Source organism: Saccoglossus kowalevskii, chromosome 3 (assembly GCF_978046115.1).
Source record: "Saccoglossus kowalevskii chromosome 3, keSacKowa6.1, whole genome shotgun sequence".
In the NCBI taxonomy this organism is placed as follows: Eukaryota; Metazoa; Hemichordata; class Enteropneusta; family Harrimaniidae; genus Saccoglossus; species Saccoglossus kowalevskii.
In genome coordinates this window covers 40,821,092-40,840,021 of record NC_140643.1, presented here as the reverse complement: position 1 = coordinate 40,840,021, position 18,930 = coordinate 40,821,092, and the positions used below count along the sequence as shown (strand labels likewise).

At 35.2% G+C, this 18,930-nt stretch overlaps 1 protein-coding gene across 1 annotated transcript in view; it reads right to left on the bottom strand.

The window, feature by feature from the left end:
- LOC100371982 (plexin-A2-like) overlaps nucleotides 1-17,978 on the bottom strand; it is a 63,732-nt gene extending 45,754 nt beyond the window's left edge. The window contains exons 1-9 of the mRNA XM_085497506.1: nucleotides 16,926-17,978; nucleotides 14,827-14,994; nucleotides 7,143-7,268; nucleotides 6,774-6,874; nucleotides 6,479-6,611; nucleotides 4,208-4,370; nucleotides 3,806-3,902; nucleotides 2,808-2,928; nucleotides 2,475-2,609 (exon numbers count right to left, since the gene is read on the bottom strand). Of these exons, the coding sequence (XP_085353632.1) occupies nucleotides 2,475-2,609; nucleotides 2,808-2,928; nucleotides 3,806-3,902; nucleotides 4,208-4,370; nucleotides 6,479-6,611; nucleotides 6,774-6,874; nucleotides 7,143-7,268; nucleotides 14,827-14,994; nucleotides 16,926-17,978 (2,097 nt within the window). The remainder of the gene's footprint in view (nucleotides 1-2,474; nucleotides 2,610-2,807; nucleotides 2,929-3,805; nucleotides 3,903-4,207; nucleotides 4,371-6,478; nucleotides 6,612-6,773; nucleotides 6,875-7,142; nucleotides 7,269-14,826; nucleotides 14,995-16,925) is intronic.
- Nucleotides 17,979-18,930: the final 952 nt, after the last annotated feature.

The following is an 18,930-nucleotide window of genomic DNA, read 5'->3' as shown; positions in this document are numbered from 1 at the left end:
CAAATGTCATGAAATAAATTAATCTAATAGAAGTCCACCCAAACCAAGTATCAAAACATTTGGAGCACCTGTTTCACAAAAAATGATGAAATACAGATATCGTCGCATAATGAAAAAAATCTGACAGAACTCCACCCAAGGTATCCACATACCAAGTATCAAAGCAATTGAGCTGGTAGTTTTTAAAAATAAGTCAAAAACAGCACTTTTTTACTAAAAGTTACAAAAATATTCAGGGGGGTTATCGGCTGGTATCTAGTGTAAGAAATAGACAAGGGATGAAGGCTCCAACTAGCTCACATTTTTTAAACTCGAAAAAACAGTCAAACTGAATGAAAAATAAACCGATAATTATTCATAAATAGAGTCAATTTGTGTAGTTTTCTTGATTTATTCTGCAGACATAGGTAAAATAGAGGTAAGGCTATGGCGAAATTTGAAAGAGCAACTAATATTCTTCAAGCTGGTATTTTTTTAGATTTTATTTTTCATTCTGTTCATCTGTTTTTTCCAGTTTAAAAAATGTGAGCTGGCCAGAACCTTCATCCTTTGTCTATTTCTTACACTAGATACCAGCCGATACCCAGAATCCCCACCCCCACTCCCCGCTCATAGTGAGTGCGTACAGTTGATCATACATGTAGTTTCTGGGCTCCCTGTGGTGTAGCTTAATTAACATTTTTTACAAGCACTCAAAAAAATTGCATGCAAGATAAAAGTTATGATTTTATGATTTACAGTCATATTTTATTTACTTATTGAATCTTACACAATCCCCGGAGGGAAAGAAAATGGTCACAAAGTACAAGGAGAAATATATATATAAAAAAAAAAAAAAAAACACAATATACTAAATAACAAATACAATCACTAAATTACTAAAAAATACAAAATCTCTAAAATACAATCTAATATAAAATTACAAAATTGACAGCAGGCATTAAGATGTCAAGTAAGACCCTGCTTCCTGACTTCAAAGCTTTTACTTATGAACTGTGCTACTGGAATAATAATGTTTTCATTCTGTAACAATTCCATGAATTTTTTCTCTGCAGGTTTATTTTCAAATGCTGGGATCATATCCTTAGCTTTATTGAACAGTTTGGCACGCAACTCATTATATTTGTTGCATTCCAGCAGAAAATGCATTTCATCCTCAATTAGACCTTTGTTACACATGTCACAAACCCTGTTGTTTAGTGGGATTTTTTTATGACGACCCATTTCAATTTTGAGACTATGGTCACTAAGACGGAATTTGGTAAGCACACTACGCAGTTCAAAGTTTTTTAGCTTGACTAAATATGGCTCAAGTTTTAAATCTGATTTGATTAGCCGATATGTTCTTAGTTTGTTTTTCTCATTTGCTTTGGTGCGGTTATCATTATAGACCTCACCTTTCCATCTTGTTAGAAATAAATCCTTGATGCCCAAATCAATTTGTTTCATTTGTGCCGAGGTTAATTTATCACAGTTGTTAACTGAATGATATAGTTGGATATTGTTTAATAATGATGTCACTTCTAGATACCATTTACTTTTAATGCTTTGGTTAACCACAAAAGCTTCCTTGAGTAACGCATTATTAGAATTCATGGCCCGACTGTAATATTTAATTATTTGTTTTTTTATAAATACGTCTAGGGGGTATCTGCCTAACTCGCTATACATGGCCATAGATTTTCAACTGTTGAATGTTTGTAAACATAGCGATTGTAAATTTTGTAGGTTTCTGAGGGGCAGCACATCAGAACAAACACTCACAAACACAGCCATGGAATCAAAGGCTATGGGATGTGTACCTGTGTAGTATTCACTACAATGCTACTTTACACATAGTATCAGTCTTTTTTTTCCCCCTCAAAATATAAATGAATAAATTTATTATTCAATGTATCAAAACTCTTTCTCATTTTATTTTGTTAAAAGCAATGTGAATTCCAGGCTAAGAATTGCATTTTAAATTATGCAGATTCCGGGGCCAGTGACAGTGAGATATCAATTTACTAAGGATTTTTAATATAATAACCTTTTTTGTATTATGGCAGCAAATTCACTGGTTTTGATGACATTTCAAAATAATAACAATAATGGGTTCTCCACCAACCCATACTGAAGTCAAGCATACTTTGTGTCGAGATTTGTGCTTGGCTGACTACTTCACACAAACTGTGCCCTCAAAGTGTGCTGTCACCAAATATGGTTTGGTGAGGAGTTCATCATTGTATATGTAGATTCATTATATCCAGCAACTGAAGCAGACAGAATCCTCCAATCCATTTTCTCTCAAAACTCATAAAACAGAAATGAATTCTACAAATATTCACAAATTTCCCTTACAACTATCTAAAATATTTATCTAATATGTACATTTTGTACATACAAAATATAAGAAAATGTATGCAGTTGAAATAACAAGTATACAACAGTTTCCAAAGTATTTTTTTATTTGCAATTGCAGTGTAATACCATACCTTGAGTTCTGGTAAGTTGACAGCGGATATTGTAATGATACTAGTCAGATCTACAGGTATCAGAACTTCATCATCTTGCTGTTCCAGATGAGGACAAAAATAATCGCCTCTTCGCATACTATTAGTAAAAATATTCTGTGAAATAAAACATGTAAAGCTGAGAATATGCATATCCGGCCTTATCATGTCAAGAAATCTTCTGTACATTGATAGATGGCTGGTATATATCAGAATACTTTCACATTGCATTATTTTCAAACATTCTGAAATGACATTGTGATATTCTAGGTTTGTTTTATAATCAAGTATAATCAATTGACTATTAAAACTTACATTTACTCCAAACACAATTGTTGAATTATCATCCTGTACACATGTATCACTTTCATGAGTACACCTGTTTTCATATATACACCAATCACATGCCCAGTTACTGCTTACACATTCTGTACACCTGGAATAACACAACAGGAAATTACTGAACTACAGAAGAAATTTCTAAAAAAAAAGGAACAGTTTTACAAAAACCATATACCGTATTTAAAACATTACATTGTGATCGCTGTTGTAACAGTATTTATACTACTTTTAGTCATGTGACCCATTGTTCTGGCCATTTGATTATTTTTGTAAATCCACAAATGTCTCTTTGTCATTATGCTAATTGTAAACCAGCCACAATTTCTGAAGTTGTTGATGCTTATGTGTAATTTACTCAACTCTAACCAAAACTGTGGGCTTATATCCGTAGACCAGCACTTTCTTGTGGTGTTTCTAATACAAAATTACTACAGATGTGTCACACATACACTAAACAGAAGATTTCTGACATGAAGTCTTTCCTTGGTAATAACAACCATTTGACAGACAATATTTCACATTAACCAACATACTTTGCAATATTCAACTATTGAAATATTAAGTTTATTATTTACAGAATACACTTATTTTCTATTACATGTATATTTATTCTACTGTAAGCTACTTTATGTATGCGCTTGTACCTTTCCCTTATCTTATTCAGTAAGGTATTGTTTGCGCACTAACCCACCACCTAAAGAACTGTGACCAGTTTACAAGATTGGCCATGCTATGTGCCACTATGGTTGTATCTGCTATTCTTTAAATTTCAAAAGCTAAAATTTTTTTTTTCTGTATTTAATTTTAGAAGTGCAGAGCTCTGCTGATTTTGCATTGTTAGGGATTACAGAGGAAATATACTGTGTATATACTGAACATATTTTGCAGATCACACAATTACAAATAAAATCATTTTCAAACATGTCTCATAAACATCATCACATGAAATGATAATTGAAGAAAAAACTCACGTTTTAATGTTTGAACATTCAAAGAAATAGAAACTAGTATTGACAAAATTCACATTTGTTTCATGACTTTTTACAAGCAGTTGTACAGACACATGATCTGAAAGACAAACAGATGATATACAAATCAATAACTTTGTTAGCCACACATTTTTGCTGTTTTCTGGTTGTTGAATCTTGCATGAATATTCTTTGATTTATATGTACCAAATATTAAATATCACGATCATTTTAAATGTTAAGTAAACACTATTTTTGTACAGTTCATGTGTGATCGATATCAAACAAAACATGATGAAACTGTACTATATTTACATCTTCACAAACTTATGGTAGGTATATATTTCATTATGAGTTACCGGTATATATGTATTGGTATCACTGATAATATCTTAAGAGCTATACCTTGATCACTTGGTATATCAGGTCTTTGATTGGTAGGTGGTGTATCACATGACAAGCTCTGGCCAGACTGATTGGCTGGTGTCTCAAACCCATTTTCATAAATACATTCATATGCTGGACTAATATCTCTTTCATCAGGAAGCTCAGCAACATTAAGTACAATCTGAAATTAATGGAACATAATTTGTTCGTTTTTTTTGAGCCCAGAGGACAATTTGTGAACAAAATATGTGTTTATCTGTGTGAATAATAACAAATGTTCAGTGAAAGTGGTAGTTGATAATTGTACTATTTTGTAATGAATCTAAATTCAGTCATGAAAAAGTAATTGACAAGATTGTAGTATTTTGTCATCCTACTATCTGCTTCTACTTATGTGCATTAGTCAATTTAGTTATGATTTGACAGTAGTGGGTCACCAAAATATCATTTTTTACCAAAAAGTACAAAAATATTCATCAAAATTAGAGAATTAAAGAAATCATCATGAAGTATCAAAGCAATCAGACTTGCATTTTTCAAGAAGGCGTCCACAAACCTGACAGCAGAGATAATAAAATGTAAAACTGGTAAATTTTTGCTACTAGGAATGTTTGTAATTATATAATTTAAGGTCATCACAAGTTTCTCTGTTGCAGAACCACTGGAAAATTTTCACTAATACAAGATTACATTCTATAACATTACAGATATGTCCATTTCTGGTGTATGTGTTGTCCATGGCAACAAGAATCAGCTCAGAAGTGTTGAGAAAAAAACCAATAATATTCCGTCATGGAACTATAAAGGAACCACAGGGAAATAAACTGTTTAACCCATGCCATGATCTAACTACCTAATGCCGTATATATGATCTATTTTGGAATCATTTGATAATATTCCAATTTATAGTTGCATGTTCTTAAATTCTTATTTCTATACATTTACTTCTATGTTATCGATAAAGAGCCATTGCTTGAAATTGATAGCCATATTCAATAGTTATACTTAGGACAACAATTACCAAATTTAACCTACTACTGGTATATATCATAACACATTTAACTATCTTGATGTCTAGTCTGACAATGGATAACTACTATATAGAGAACATCTTACCTGATTCTGGACAGTAATAGGGATACTATCTGTTGGTTCTATTGATGTGATATTTAACACATGTATCATCAGAAAACACATCTAACCATCTTGATGTCTGGTCTGACAATGTACAATTACTATACAGAGAACATCTTACCTGATTCTGGACAGCAATGAGGATACTATCTGTTGGTTCTATTGATGTGATATTAACACATGTATCATCAGAAAACACATCTAACCATCTTGATGTCTGGTCTGACAATGGACAATCACTATACAGAGAACGTCTTACCTGATTCTGGACAGTAATAGGGATACTATCTGTTGGTTCTATTGATGTGATATTAACACATGTATCATCAGAAAACACATCTAACCATCTTGATGTCTGGTCTGACAATGGACACTCACTATACAGAGAACATCTTACCTGATTCTGTAAGCAAATAACACCGAATAAACGGCAAGGTAAAGACTATGTCTAATTATAGTAAATACGTACTGCGTGCGTGACTCGAACCGGCGCTCGTGTACGGCACCAAATCGCCTAGCTTCACGCCACTACACGTCTTCCCCTCGGGGATGCCCGGTGGCCGGTCCTATGTCGACAGCAACTATGAGTTTAAAATTATTTACCTGATTCTGGACAGTAATAGGGATACTATCTGTTGGCTCTATTGATGTGATATTAACACATGTATCATCAGAAAACACATCTAACCATCTTGATGTCTGGTCTGACAATGGACAATCACTATACAGAGAACATCTTACCTGATTCTGGACAGCAATGAGGATACTATCTGTTGGTTCTATTGATGTGATATTAACACATGTATCATCAGAAAACACATCTAACCATCTTGATGTCTGGTCTGACAATGGACAATCACTATATAGAGAACATCTTACCTGATTCTGGACAGTAATGGGAATACTATCTGTTGGTTCTATTGATGTGATATTAACACATGTATCATCAGAGAACACATCTAACCATCTTGATGTCTAGTCTGACAATGGACAATCACTATACAGAGAACATCTTACCTGATTCTGGACAGTAATAGGGATACTATCTGTTGGTTCTATTGATGTGATATTAACACATGTATCATCAGAAAACACATCTAACCATCTTGATGTCTGGTCTGACAATGGACACTCACTATACAGAGAACATCTTACCTGATTCTGGACAGTAATAGGGATACTATCTGTTGGTTCTATTGATGTGATATTAACACATGCATCACCAGAAAACACATTTAACCATCTTGATGTCTGGTCTGACAATGGACACTCACTATACAAGGAACATCTATAAAAAAAAAATTGAAAAACAATTAAATAAGAGCCTCATCCTAGTGGAGGCAAAGTTTGAATCCATCCTGATATTGCTGGAAAAAAAAAACAATTCAGAAAAAAGTTAGGATGCAGTTTAAATGTTGTGAAAATTCAACCTGAATTTTATGGTCTTTACCTTCTTTCTAATGTACACCATCCACAGTATGGATCCATAGAATCAAAACATTCACTGCATGTTGTATATTGATTACAATCTTGTACCTTTACTTTGTAAACCTAATATGATAATTAAACATAACTTTATAATAACTATATCTTGAATGTTCACACTGGATTTATAGTAGAAATATAACAAATTTCGGAATACAGTGATATGTTTATGCAAATGATTGGCTTCTATAGAAAGTGTGACTAGTGATTGATTTTAATTCATTGTATTTTATAGGAACTTTGCATTATGATGATGGCACCACAGCTCATGTTCTTTGAAAAAAACATGATTGTATTCTGAACATTACACACAATAACAAACCTAAACACTTACTGTATGTTCAGTCAATACATTGAGATGTTCCATGTTATTATCAAACACCATGTCAGATAGAATTGTTGATGTTGCCAGATTTTCATTGCTGTATTCATTAGCTGATGAAGATGATTGGAAGTGTGCCTACAGAAACAAGAACATCAATATCAAGAAGATCATTGCAATAGCAATATATAAAGTTAGAAGACACTAATTGTGAAACAAATACACATATCAACCTTCTTGTACACAAATCCACCGTACCTTCCATGTTAAACATGCACCATGTGTTTTTTGTATAATAGTAATCGAGTGTCCATCTTGTGTTAATATAAACCCAACAGTGTGTTCTTGTACAGGGGTTACAGCAATGGATGTAAGTATAAGTGTATTGGGATATTCCAGTACACCAACCATGGATTTCTTTGTATAGTAACCCTTACCTTCAGTATGTGTCCATCTTGTGTTCCTATAAACCCAACAGTGTGTTCTTGTACAGTGGTTACAGTAATGGATGTAAGTAGTGTATTGGGATATTCCAGTACACCAACCATGAATTTCTTTGTATAGTAACCCTTACCTTCAGTATGTGTCCATCTTGTGTTCCTATAAACCCAACAGTGTGTTCTTGTGCAGTGGTTACAGTAATGGATGTAAGAAGTGTATTGGGATATTCCAGTACACCAACCATGGATTTCTTTGTATAGTAACCCTTACCTTCAGTATGTGTCCATCTTGTGTTCCTATAAACCCAACAGTGTGTTCTTGTACAGTGGTTACAGCAATGGATGTAAGTAGTGTATTGGGATATTCCAGTACACCAACCATGGATTTCTTTGTATAGTAACCCTTACCTTCAGTATGTGTCCATCTTGTGTTCCTATAAACCCAACAGTGTGTTCTTGTACAGTGGTTACAACAATGGATGTAAGTAGTGTATTGGGATATTCCAGTACACCAACCATGGATTTCTTTGTATAGTAACCCTTACCTTCAGTATGTGTCCATCTTGTGTTCCTATAGACCCAACAGTGTGTTCTTGTACAGTGGTTACAGCAATGGATGTAAGTAGTGTATTGGGATATTCCAGTATACCAACCATGGATTTCTTTGTATAGTAACCCTTACCTTCAGTATGTGTCCATCTTGTGTTCCTATAAACCCAACAGTGTGTCCTTGTACAGTGGTTACAGCAATGGATGTAAGTAGTGTATTGGGATATTCCAGTATACCAACCATGGATTTCTTTGTATAGTAACCCTTACCTTCAGTATGTGTCCATCTTGTGTTCCTATAAACCCAACAGTGTGTCCTTGTACAGTGGTTACAGCAATGGATGTAAGTAGTGTATTGGGATATTCCAGTACACCAACCATGGATTTCTTTGTATAGTAACCCTTACCTTCAGTATGTGTCCATCTTGTGTTCCTATAAACCCAACAGTGTGTCCTTGTACAGTGGTTACAGCAATGGATGTAAGTAGTGTATTGGGATATTCCAGTACACCAACCATGGATTTCTTTGTATAGTAACCCTTACCTTCAGTATGTGTCCATCTTGTGTTCCTATAAACCCAACAGTGTGTTCTTGTACAGTGGTTACAGCAATGGATGTAAGTAGTGTATTAGGATATTCCAGTACACCAACCATGGATTTCTTTGTATAGTAACCCTTACCTTCAGTATGTGTCCATCTTGTGTTCCTATAAACCCAACAGTGTGTTCTTGTACAGTGGTTACAGCAATGGAAGTAAATAGTGTATTGAGATATTCCAGTATACCAACCATGGATTTCTTTGTATAGTAACCCTTACCTTCAGTATGTGTCCATCTTGTGTTCCTATAAACCCAACAGTGTGTCCTTGTACAGTGGTTACAGCAATGGATGTAAGTAGTGTATTGGGATATTCCAATACACCAACCATGGATTTCTTTGTATAGTAACCCTTACCTTCAGTATGTGTCCATCTTGTGTTCCTATAGACCCAACAGTGTGTTCTTGTACAGTGGTTACAGCAATGGATGTAAGTAGTGTATTGGGATATTCCAGTATACCAACCATGGATTTCTTTGTATAGTAACCCTTCCCTTCAGTATGTGTCCATCTTGTGTTCCTATAAACCCAACAGTGTGTCCTTGTACAGTGGTTACAGCAATGGATGTAAGTAGTGTATTGGGATATTCCAGTATACCAACCATGGATTTCTTTGTATAGTAACCCTTACCTTCAGTATGTGTCCATCTTGTGTTCCTATAAACCCAACAGTGTGTCCTTGTACAGTGGTTACAGCAATGGATGTAAGTAGTGTATTGGGATATTCCAGTACACCAACCATGGATTTCTTTGTATAGTAACCCTTACCTTCAGTATGTGTCCATCTTGTGTTCCTATAAACCCAACAGTGTGTTCTTGTACAGTGGTTACAACAATGGATGTAAGTAGTGTATTGGGATATTCCAGTACACCAACCATGGATTTCTTTGTATAGTAAGCCTTACCTTCAGTATGTGTCCATCTTGTGTTCCTATAGACCCAACAGTGTGTTCTTGTACAGTGGTTACAGCAATGGATGTAAGTAGTGTATTGGGATATTCCAGTATACCAACCATGGATTTCTTTGTATAGTAACCCTTACCTTCAGTATGTGTCCATCTTGTGTTCCTATAAACCCAACAGTGTGTCCTTGTACAGTGGTTACAGCAATGGATGTAAGTAGTGTATTGGGATATTCCAGTATACCAACCATGGATTTCTTTGTATAGTAACCCTTACCTTCAGTATGTGTCCATCTTGTGTTCCTATAAACCCAACAGTGTGTCCTTGTACAGTGGTTACAGCAATGGATGTAAGTAGTGTATTGGGATATTCCAGTACACCAACCATGGATTTCTTTGTATAGTAACCCTTACCTTCAGTATGTGTCCATCTTGTGTTCCTATAAACCCAACAGTGTGTTCTTGTACAGTGGTTACAGCAATGGAAGTAAATAGTGTATTGAGATATTCCAGTATACCAACCATGGATTTCTTTGTATAGTAACCCTTACCTTCAGTATGTGTCCATCTTGTGTTCCTATAAACCCAACAGTGTGTTCTTGTACAGTGGTTACAGCAATGGATGTAAGTAGTGTATTGAGATATTCCAGTATACCAACCATGGATTTCTTTGTATAGTAACCCTTACCTTCAGTATGTGTCCATCTTGTGTTCCTATAAACCCAACAGTGTGTCCTTGTACAGTGGTTACAGCAATGGATGTAAGTAGTGTATTGGGATATTCCAGTACACCAACCATGGATTTCTTTGTATAGTAACCCTTACCTTCAGTATGTGTCCATCTTGTGTTCCTATAGACCCAACAGTGTGTTCTTGTACAGTGGTTACAGCAATGGATGTAAGTAGTGTATTGGGATATTCCAGTATACCAACCATGGATTTCTTTGTATAGTAACCCTTACCTTCAGTATGTGTCCATCTTGTGTTCCTATAAACCCAACAGTGTGTCCTTGTACAGTGGTTACAGCAATGGATGTAAGTAGTGTATTGGGATATTCCAGTATAACAACCATGGATTTCTTTGTATAGTAACCCTTACCTTCAGTATGTGTCCATCTTGTGTTCCTATAAACCCAACAGTGTGTCCTTGTACAGTGGTTACAGCAATGGATGTAAGTAGTGTATTGGGATATTCCAGTACACCAACCATGGATTTCTTTGTATAGTAACCCTTACCTTCAGTATGTGTCCATCTTGTGTTCCTATAAACCCAACAGTGTGTCCTTGTACAGTGGTTACAGCAATGGATGTAAGTAGTGTATTGGGATATTCCAGTACACCAACCATGGATTTCTTTGTATAGTAACCCTTACCTTCAGTATGTGTCCATCTTGTGTTCCTATAAACCCAACAGTGTGTTCTTGTACAGTGGTTACAGCAATGGATGTAAGTAGTGTATTGGGATATTCCAGTACACCAACCATGGATTTCTTTGTATAGTAACCCTTACCTTCAGTATGTGTCCATCTTGTGTTCCTATAAACCCAACAGTGTGTTCTTGTACAGTGGTTACAGCAATGGAAGTAAATAGTGTATTGAGATATTCTAGTATACCAACCATGGATTTCTTTGTATAGTAACCCTTACCTTCAGTATGTGTCCATCTTGTGTTCCTATAAACCCAACAGTGTGTCCTTGTACAGTGGTTACAGCAATGGATGTAAGTAGTGTATTGGGATATTCCAGTACACCAACCATGGATTTCTTTGTATAGTAACCCTTACCTTCAGTATGTGTCCATCTTGTGTTCCTATAGACCCAACAGTGTGTTCTTGTACAGTGGTTACAGCAATGGATGTAAGTAGTGTATTGGGATATTCCAGTATACCAACCATGGATTTCTTTGTATAGTAACCCTTACCTTCAGTATGTGTCCATCTTGTGTTCCTATAAACCCAACAGTGTGTCCTTGTACAGTGGTTACAGCAATGGATGTAAGTAGTGTATTGGGATATTCCAGTATACCAACCATGGATTTCTTTGTATAGTAACCCTTACCTTCAGTATGTGTCCATCTTGTGTTCCTATAAACCCAACAGTGTGTCCTTGTACAGTGGTTACAGCAATGGATGTAAGTAGTGTATTGGGATATTCCAGTACACCAACCATGGATTTCTTTGTATAGTAACCCTTACCTTCAGTATGTGTCCATCTTGTGTTCCTATAAACCCAACAGTGTGTTCTTGTACAGTGGTTACAACAATGGATGTAAGTAGTGTATTGGGATATTCCAGTACACCAACCATGGATTTCTTTGTATAGTAACCCTTACCTTCAGTATGTGTCCATCTTGTGTTCCTATAGACCCAACAGTGTGTTCTTGTACAGTGGTTACAGCAATGGATGTAAGTAGTGTATTGGGATAATCCAGTATACCAACCATGGATTTCTTTGTATAGTAACCCTTACCTTCAGTATGTGTCCATCTTGTGTTCCTATAAACCCAACAGTGTGTCCTTGTACAGTGGTTACAGCAATGGATGTAGTAGTGTATTGGGATATTCCAGTATACCAACCATGGATTTCTTTGTATAGTAACCCTTACCTTCAGTATGTGTCCATCTTGTGTTCCTATAAACCCAACAGTGTGTCCTTGTACAGTGGTTACAGCAATGGATGTAAGTAGTGTATTGGGATATTCCAGTACACCAACCATGGATTTCTTTGTATAGTAACCCTTACCTTCAGTATGTGTCCATCTTGTGTTCCTATAAACCCAACAGTGTGTCCTTGTACAGTGGTTACAGCAATGGATGTAAGTAGTGTATTGGGATATTCCAGTACACCAACCATGGATTTCTTTGTATAGTAACCCTTACCTTCAGTATGTGTTCATCTTGTGTTCCTATAAACCCAACAGTGTGTTCTTGTACAGTGGTTACAGCAATGGATGTAAGTAGTGTATTGGGATATTCCAGTACACCAACCATGGATTTTTTTGTATAGTAACCCTTACCTTCAGTATGTGTCCATCTTGTGTTCCTATAAACCCAACAGTGTGTTCTTGTACAGTGGTTACAGCAATGGAAGTAAATAGTGTATTGAGATATTCCAGTATACCAACCATGGATTTCTTTGTATAGTAACCCTTACCTTCAGTATGTGTCCATCTTGTGTTCCTATAAACCCAACAGTGTGTCCTTGTACAGTGGTTACAGCAATGGATGTAAGTAGTGTATTGGGATATTCCAGTACACCAACCATGGATTTCTTTGTATAGTAACCCTTACCTTCAGTATGTGTCCATCTTGTGTTCCTATAGACCCAACAGTGTGTTCTTGTACAGTGGTTACAGCAATGGATGTAAGTAGTGTATTGGGATATTCCAGTATACCAACCATGGATTTCTTTGTATAGTAACCCTTACCTTCAGTATGTGTCCATCTTGTGTTCCTATAAACCCAACAGTGTGTCCTTGTACAGTGGTTACAGCAATGGATGTAAGTAGTGTATTGGGATATTCCAGTATACCAACCATGGATTTCTTTGTATAGTAACCCTTACCTTCAGTATGTGTCCATCTTGTGTTCCTATAAACCCAACAGTGTGTCCTTGTACAGTGGTTACAGCAATGGATGTAAGTAGTGTATTGGGATATTCCAGTACACCAACCATGGATTTCTTTGTATAGTAACCCTTACCTTCAGTATGTGTCCATCTTGTGTTCCTATAAACCCAACAGTGTGTCCTTGTACAGTGGTTACAGCAATGGATGTAAGTAGTGTATTGGGATATTCCAGTACACCAACCATGGATTTCTTTGTATAGTAACCCTTACCTTCAGTATGTGTCCATCTTGTGTTCCTATAAACCCAACAGTGTGTTCTTGTACAGTGGTTACAGCAATGGAAGTAAATAGTGTATTGAGATATTCCAGTATACCAACCATGGATTTCTTTGTATAGTAACCCTTACCTTCAGTATGTGTCCATCTTGTGTTCCTATAAACCCAACAGTGTGTTCTTGTACAGTGGTTACAGCAATGGATGTAAGTAGTGTATTGGGATATTCCAGTACACCAACCATGGATTTCTTTGTATAGTAACCCTTACCTTCAGTATGTGTCCATCTTGTGTTCCTATAAACCCAACAGTGTGTTCTTGTACAGTGGTTACAGCAATGGATGTAAGTAGTGTATTTGGGATATTCCAGTACACCAACCATGGATTTCTTTGTATAGTAACCCTTACCTTCAGTATGTGTCCATCTTGTGTTCCTATAAACCCAACAGTGTGTTCTTGTACAGTGGTTACAGCAATGGATGTAAGTAGTGTATTGGGATATTCCAGTACACCAACCATGGATTTCTTTGTATAGTAACCCTTACCTTCAGTATGTGTCCATCTTGTGTTCCTATAAACCCAACAGTGTGTTCTTGTACAGTGGTTACAGCAATGGATGTAAGTAGTGTATTGGGATATTCCAGTACACCAATCATGGATTTCTTTGTATAGTAACCCTTACCTTCAGTATGTGTCCATCTTGTGTTCCTATAAACCCAACAGTGTGTACTTGTACAGTGGTTACAACAATGGATGTAAGTAGTGTATTGGGATATTCCAGTATACAAACCATGGATTTCTTTGTATAGTAACCCTTACCTTCAGTATGTGTCCATCTTGTGTTCCTATAAACCCAACAGTGTGTTCTTGTACAGTGGTTACAGCAATGGATGTAAGTAGTGTATTGGGATATTCCAGTACACCAACCATGGATTTCTTTGTATAGTAACCCTTACCTTCAGTATGTGTCCATCTTGTGTTCCTATAAACCCAACAGTGTGTTCTTGTACAGTGGTTACAACAATGGATGTAAGTAGTGTATTGGGATATTCCAGTATACCAACCATGGATTTCTTTGTATAGTAACCCTTACCTTCAGTATGTGTCCATCTTGTGTTCCTATAAACCCAACAGTGTGTTCTTGTACAGTGGTTACAGTAATGGATGTAAATAGTGTATTGGGATATTCCAGTACACCAACCATGGATCTTTGTATAGTAACCCTTACCTTCAGTATGTGTCCATCTTGTGTTCCTATAAACCCAACAGTGTGTTCTTGTACAGTGGTTACAGCAATGGATGTAAGTAGTGTATTGGGATATTCCAGTACACCAACCATGGATTTCTTTGTATAGTAACCCTTACCTTCAGTATGTGTCCATCTTGTGTTCCTATAAACCCAACAGTGTATTCTTGTACAGTGGTTACAGTAATGGATGTAAGTAGTGTATTGGGATATTCCAGTACAGCAATTACAGATACAGGATCTTTACCATTAACATATCTATATCGGCCACCAGTGAAACATTCATCCTAATAAACATAGAAAAAATAATTAAAACTTTTGGAATTCTTGTACTTGTGATGTAATGCTGCTGATGCAGCTCAAAACTTGGTTATTGAGTATGCTTATAAGCATGTCACATTGTATTCATTCACATATTGTCAGTATTGTAATTTTGCAGGAATGATAGATTCATTTTATCGTAGCACTGACAGGAACAATGAAGTTTAATCATAAAATAGTCTCACATTTGAATTAGACTATTAGGTTTACCATTTAGATAACAATTTTCAATTTCCTTTACAATGAATCTCACAAATTTAAAAGAATCATCTACATTTGTCAAAAGATTAAAGAAATATCAGGATTTGAATAGTAGTGCTACATGTGTGTCATAGTTGATTAGTGACAACAGTGAACACTGAAGACATGGCTGTAGTGGTTGGGACAAAAATGGATGAGCTACAAAATATATGTGAAAATACTTCCTTCACAAGAAAGGGAACTACCATATTCGTAGAGCAAATACAGTATGCATACTATTGATTGTTTTTCCATTCATACCGAATTAGATGGTAGCTGGATATTGAATAAACAGAAAAAAAATCTTATTTTTAACTGAATGTAAACATTACATAAATATTTGTTAAAAAAGAAAAAAATCTGGCATCTAGTCCATTCAATGTATGTGTAAAGAGTATCAAGGAATAAACCATTTTTGATTCACTGTGACATCGGTAATATGTGTGAATTCACATAACAAAACAAGGCACAAAATAGTTATATTATTGTAGTCAAAACATCGCAAGGGATTTATTTGACAAACAAGTGGTATTTCCATGCTAAATAATGTGCTATATACAATTTTAATTCAAGTTCAGAATCAATTTGATTTGTGTGGCAGAAATTATGTAAGATCTTGCAGTGAAAATAAAATAAACTATTTAGTCGGTAGTTTTCAAAAATAACTTTTTTCACCCAAAATAACAAATAAGATACATGTATCTGCTAAAATTAGAGAAATGAAGATATCTTCACAAAACGAACAAACCTGACCGAAGTCCACTGTGGATAATTCAAATTTATTGGAAATTATGACAATTGCTATTTAGTTTTTATGAAATAACACATTAAAGTGGCATTGGCTGTCTCAAACTTATTTTTGGTTAATTATGCATTTCGTGATTTATATTTTTCTTGTTGTTTTTATATAACTATAGCTGAATACCCAGTGTTGAGCACGGTGTGTGGCCACATGAAAAATAATTTAGTCCTCCCTAGATCCTGTAAAAACCTTTTTTCTGGCTCACATGATTAGCACATTTCTTAAAATTAAAAAGGCGACAGAATCATCATAATAGTCATTGACAGTGAACTTTTCTATTACCTGTTTAACATGGAATAGTTTCATAAAAGACTATTTTAGAAATTTTTAAACCCAAAAGACAATGTGTCTAAACCAAAATTGAAAAAAAAAAAACATGATAATTTTTACTTGCTGCAACCATGTCATGTATTAAAGTTATAATTTGTTTTGCTTAAATATACTGTAAGTATTAAAACCAACATATGTAACACTTGACATAATGGTTTAATTTTTTTGTTTCACAGTAAAATTTATAAAATTTCTGCAATGAAAGGTATACTGTGGTTGATTTAGTGAAATCATTCAAATGCTACCACAGACACTAGTATGGTGATACTTTTTACTAGCATCACAAGGATATGCATATCTCAAACAGAGTAATGGGGTTTGTGACAATTTGCACACATGTCCTTTGATGATCTACATGAATACATCATACATGTATGTACAAAGTGTGAAAGCAATTGGTATAGACATATCACATATCATATCTATTATAACCACCAAAAAGTATTCTTAAAAACAAAATACAGTCTGACACTATTGTAGCACACACAGCTGTACATAATAACAGTAAAACATTTGTATACTTACTAAATCATTAGTACCTCCAGTGCCAGTACATGCTGATCCGGTGATATACTTTAATTCATAATCCACTCCACCCGGATTAATAAGACATCCATATATAGCATCAGTGAAGGCTTGTTCAATGACTTTCATTTTATACATACACACTGTAGATTGTTGTAATGGTGTTAAATCCTTAGGGGTTTCTCCTCTGGCAAACACAGCAAATAAAACTTGTTCACTGTCCTCCAATAATAGTGATGTAGCTAGATCTGATGCTGGTCTTATGACATGGGCTGCTTGTAGTAGATTGTATGATGTCCCATCAGGGCCATTACACTGTAGAGTTACTTCAGTGTAAGAGTCGTAATAGTAGTTGTCATTCCTTTCTTGGCATACACGTACAATCCTAGATATGTATGATTCATCAGATCTACCTAATCTTTGTACAGTCAAAAAGTAACTAAATCCTTCATAGCCAAAACCTGTAATGTACTTCAAAAAGCCTGGTCCAGAAAGAAAAACGTTATCTATATTTACTGCAGTTTTACTATTGGGTTGCTGAACTGTACTAAAAAGGTTATCTTTGAGTTCTCTTCCACTCACAACTTCATCCCCATAATTAGTATATCCTCGTTTTGATGTACCAACATACAACATAGGTTTATCATCATAACCTGGTGCTACAAATCCCACAGTAGAGTCTTCCATAGTAGGTGCAGCAACATATACATCACTATTACCTAACACTGATAAATCAGTCAAGTTTCTAATCTGACAATATCCTCTGTATCTGCCACAAGTAACCAGATTATTGTAATCATAGTTAATTGATAATATCTTATTATAGTTTTCAGTTCCATCATCAGGTTTAGTTGTCATATTGAAAATGAGTTGTAAATCTTCATCCAGTCTATAGATGTAATCAACACCGCCAATGTAAACATGACCAGTGATGTCATGTACAGTCATGTGATTAAATTCCAGAGAATCCAGAGTAAAATTTGCAACTTCAGCATAATTAGTGGCAAATGAGAAGACGAGTATTAGAAGGAAAAAATAATACTGGCTGGACATGGTTTCAAATGATGATTGGTACTTCATTTCTCACACTAAGAAATATCACCTGTAAAAAAAAAACGATTAAATTTAATGATTTTAAAAATGATACAACAATGCTGCAAATGTAGGCATGTGGCAATCCACAATAGTTTGACTCCCAGTGCAAAACACTATCCATAGCAAGTATGTCTTGTCTTTGTACCAAATTTTAAACAAAATTGGTCAAGTGTACATGTACCTGAGAAACAAGAAGAACACATGGATAAAATGAATACCAGTCCTCCATTTTAAATCAAACTACATGTATTATACAAAATGAAGTGTATCATTAAGATTACATGTTGAACTGTTTTGGTGTGTTCTACAGACAAAATAACCACCAATTGGATTATCATAATTATGTATTCCATTATGTCTTGTCTTTGTACAGACTTTGAACAAAATCTGTGAAAGCATGTCCAAAAAATGATAAAAAATTCATTGAAAATGACACAGTCCCTGTTAAATTAAGTTCTCTTTGTGCTCGTCATATTTAAGCGAAGGTGTTGTCGCGAGTGTGTCCTTGAAACAGTCCCAAGTGGCAAATACAACAGATTGTTTATTTACATCAAATTCGAACACATGTTGTGTAACCCCTCCCTTTTAAGACATAGCAAAGAAAACTTGCTAAAATTGTTTAAAGTATGTTTGAGGAAATGCAAGTCTGAAGATCAGAATGAGGCACTAAAGTTACATTACCATACATCTCATGAATATGAATGCTTGTTGCCATGGTGCCCTACAATAAATCTTTACACTAGGCTTACAATGTTAACATATGTGTGATGACTGAATTTGAGATTCTGGGATAGGCAATTGCAACTCTTTGTAATTGTATTGTTAGTTCTGGACTAAAGTGGCTAATAGACAATGTACAATGTACAAGTCAAGCGCCCTCTTGTGTTGAATAATATGGTGAAGGCAGTGT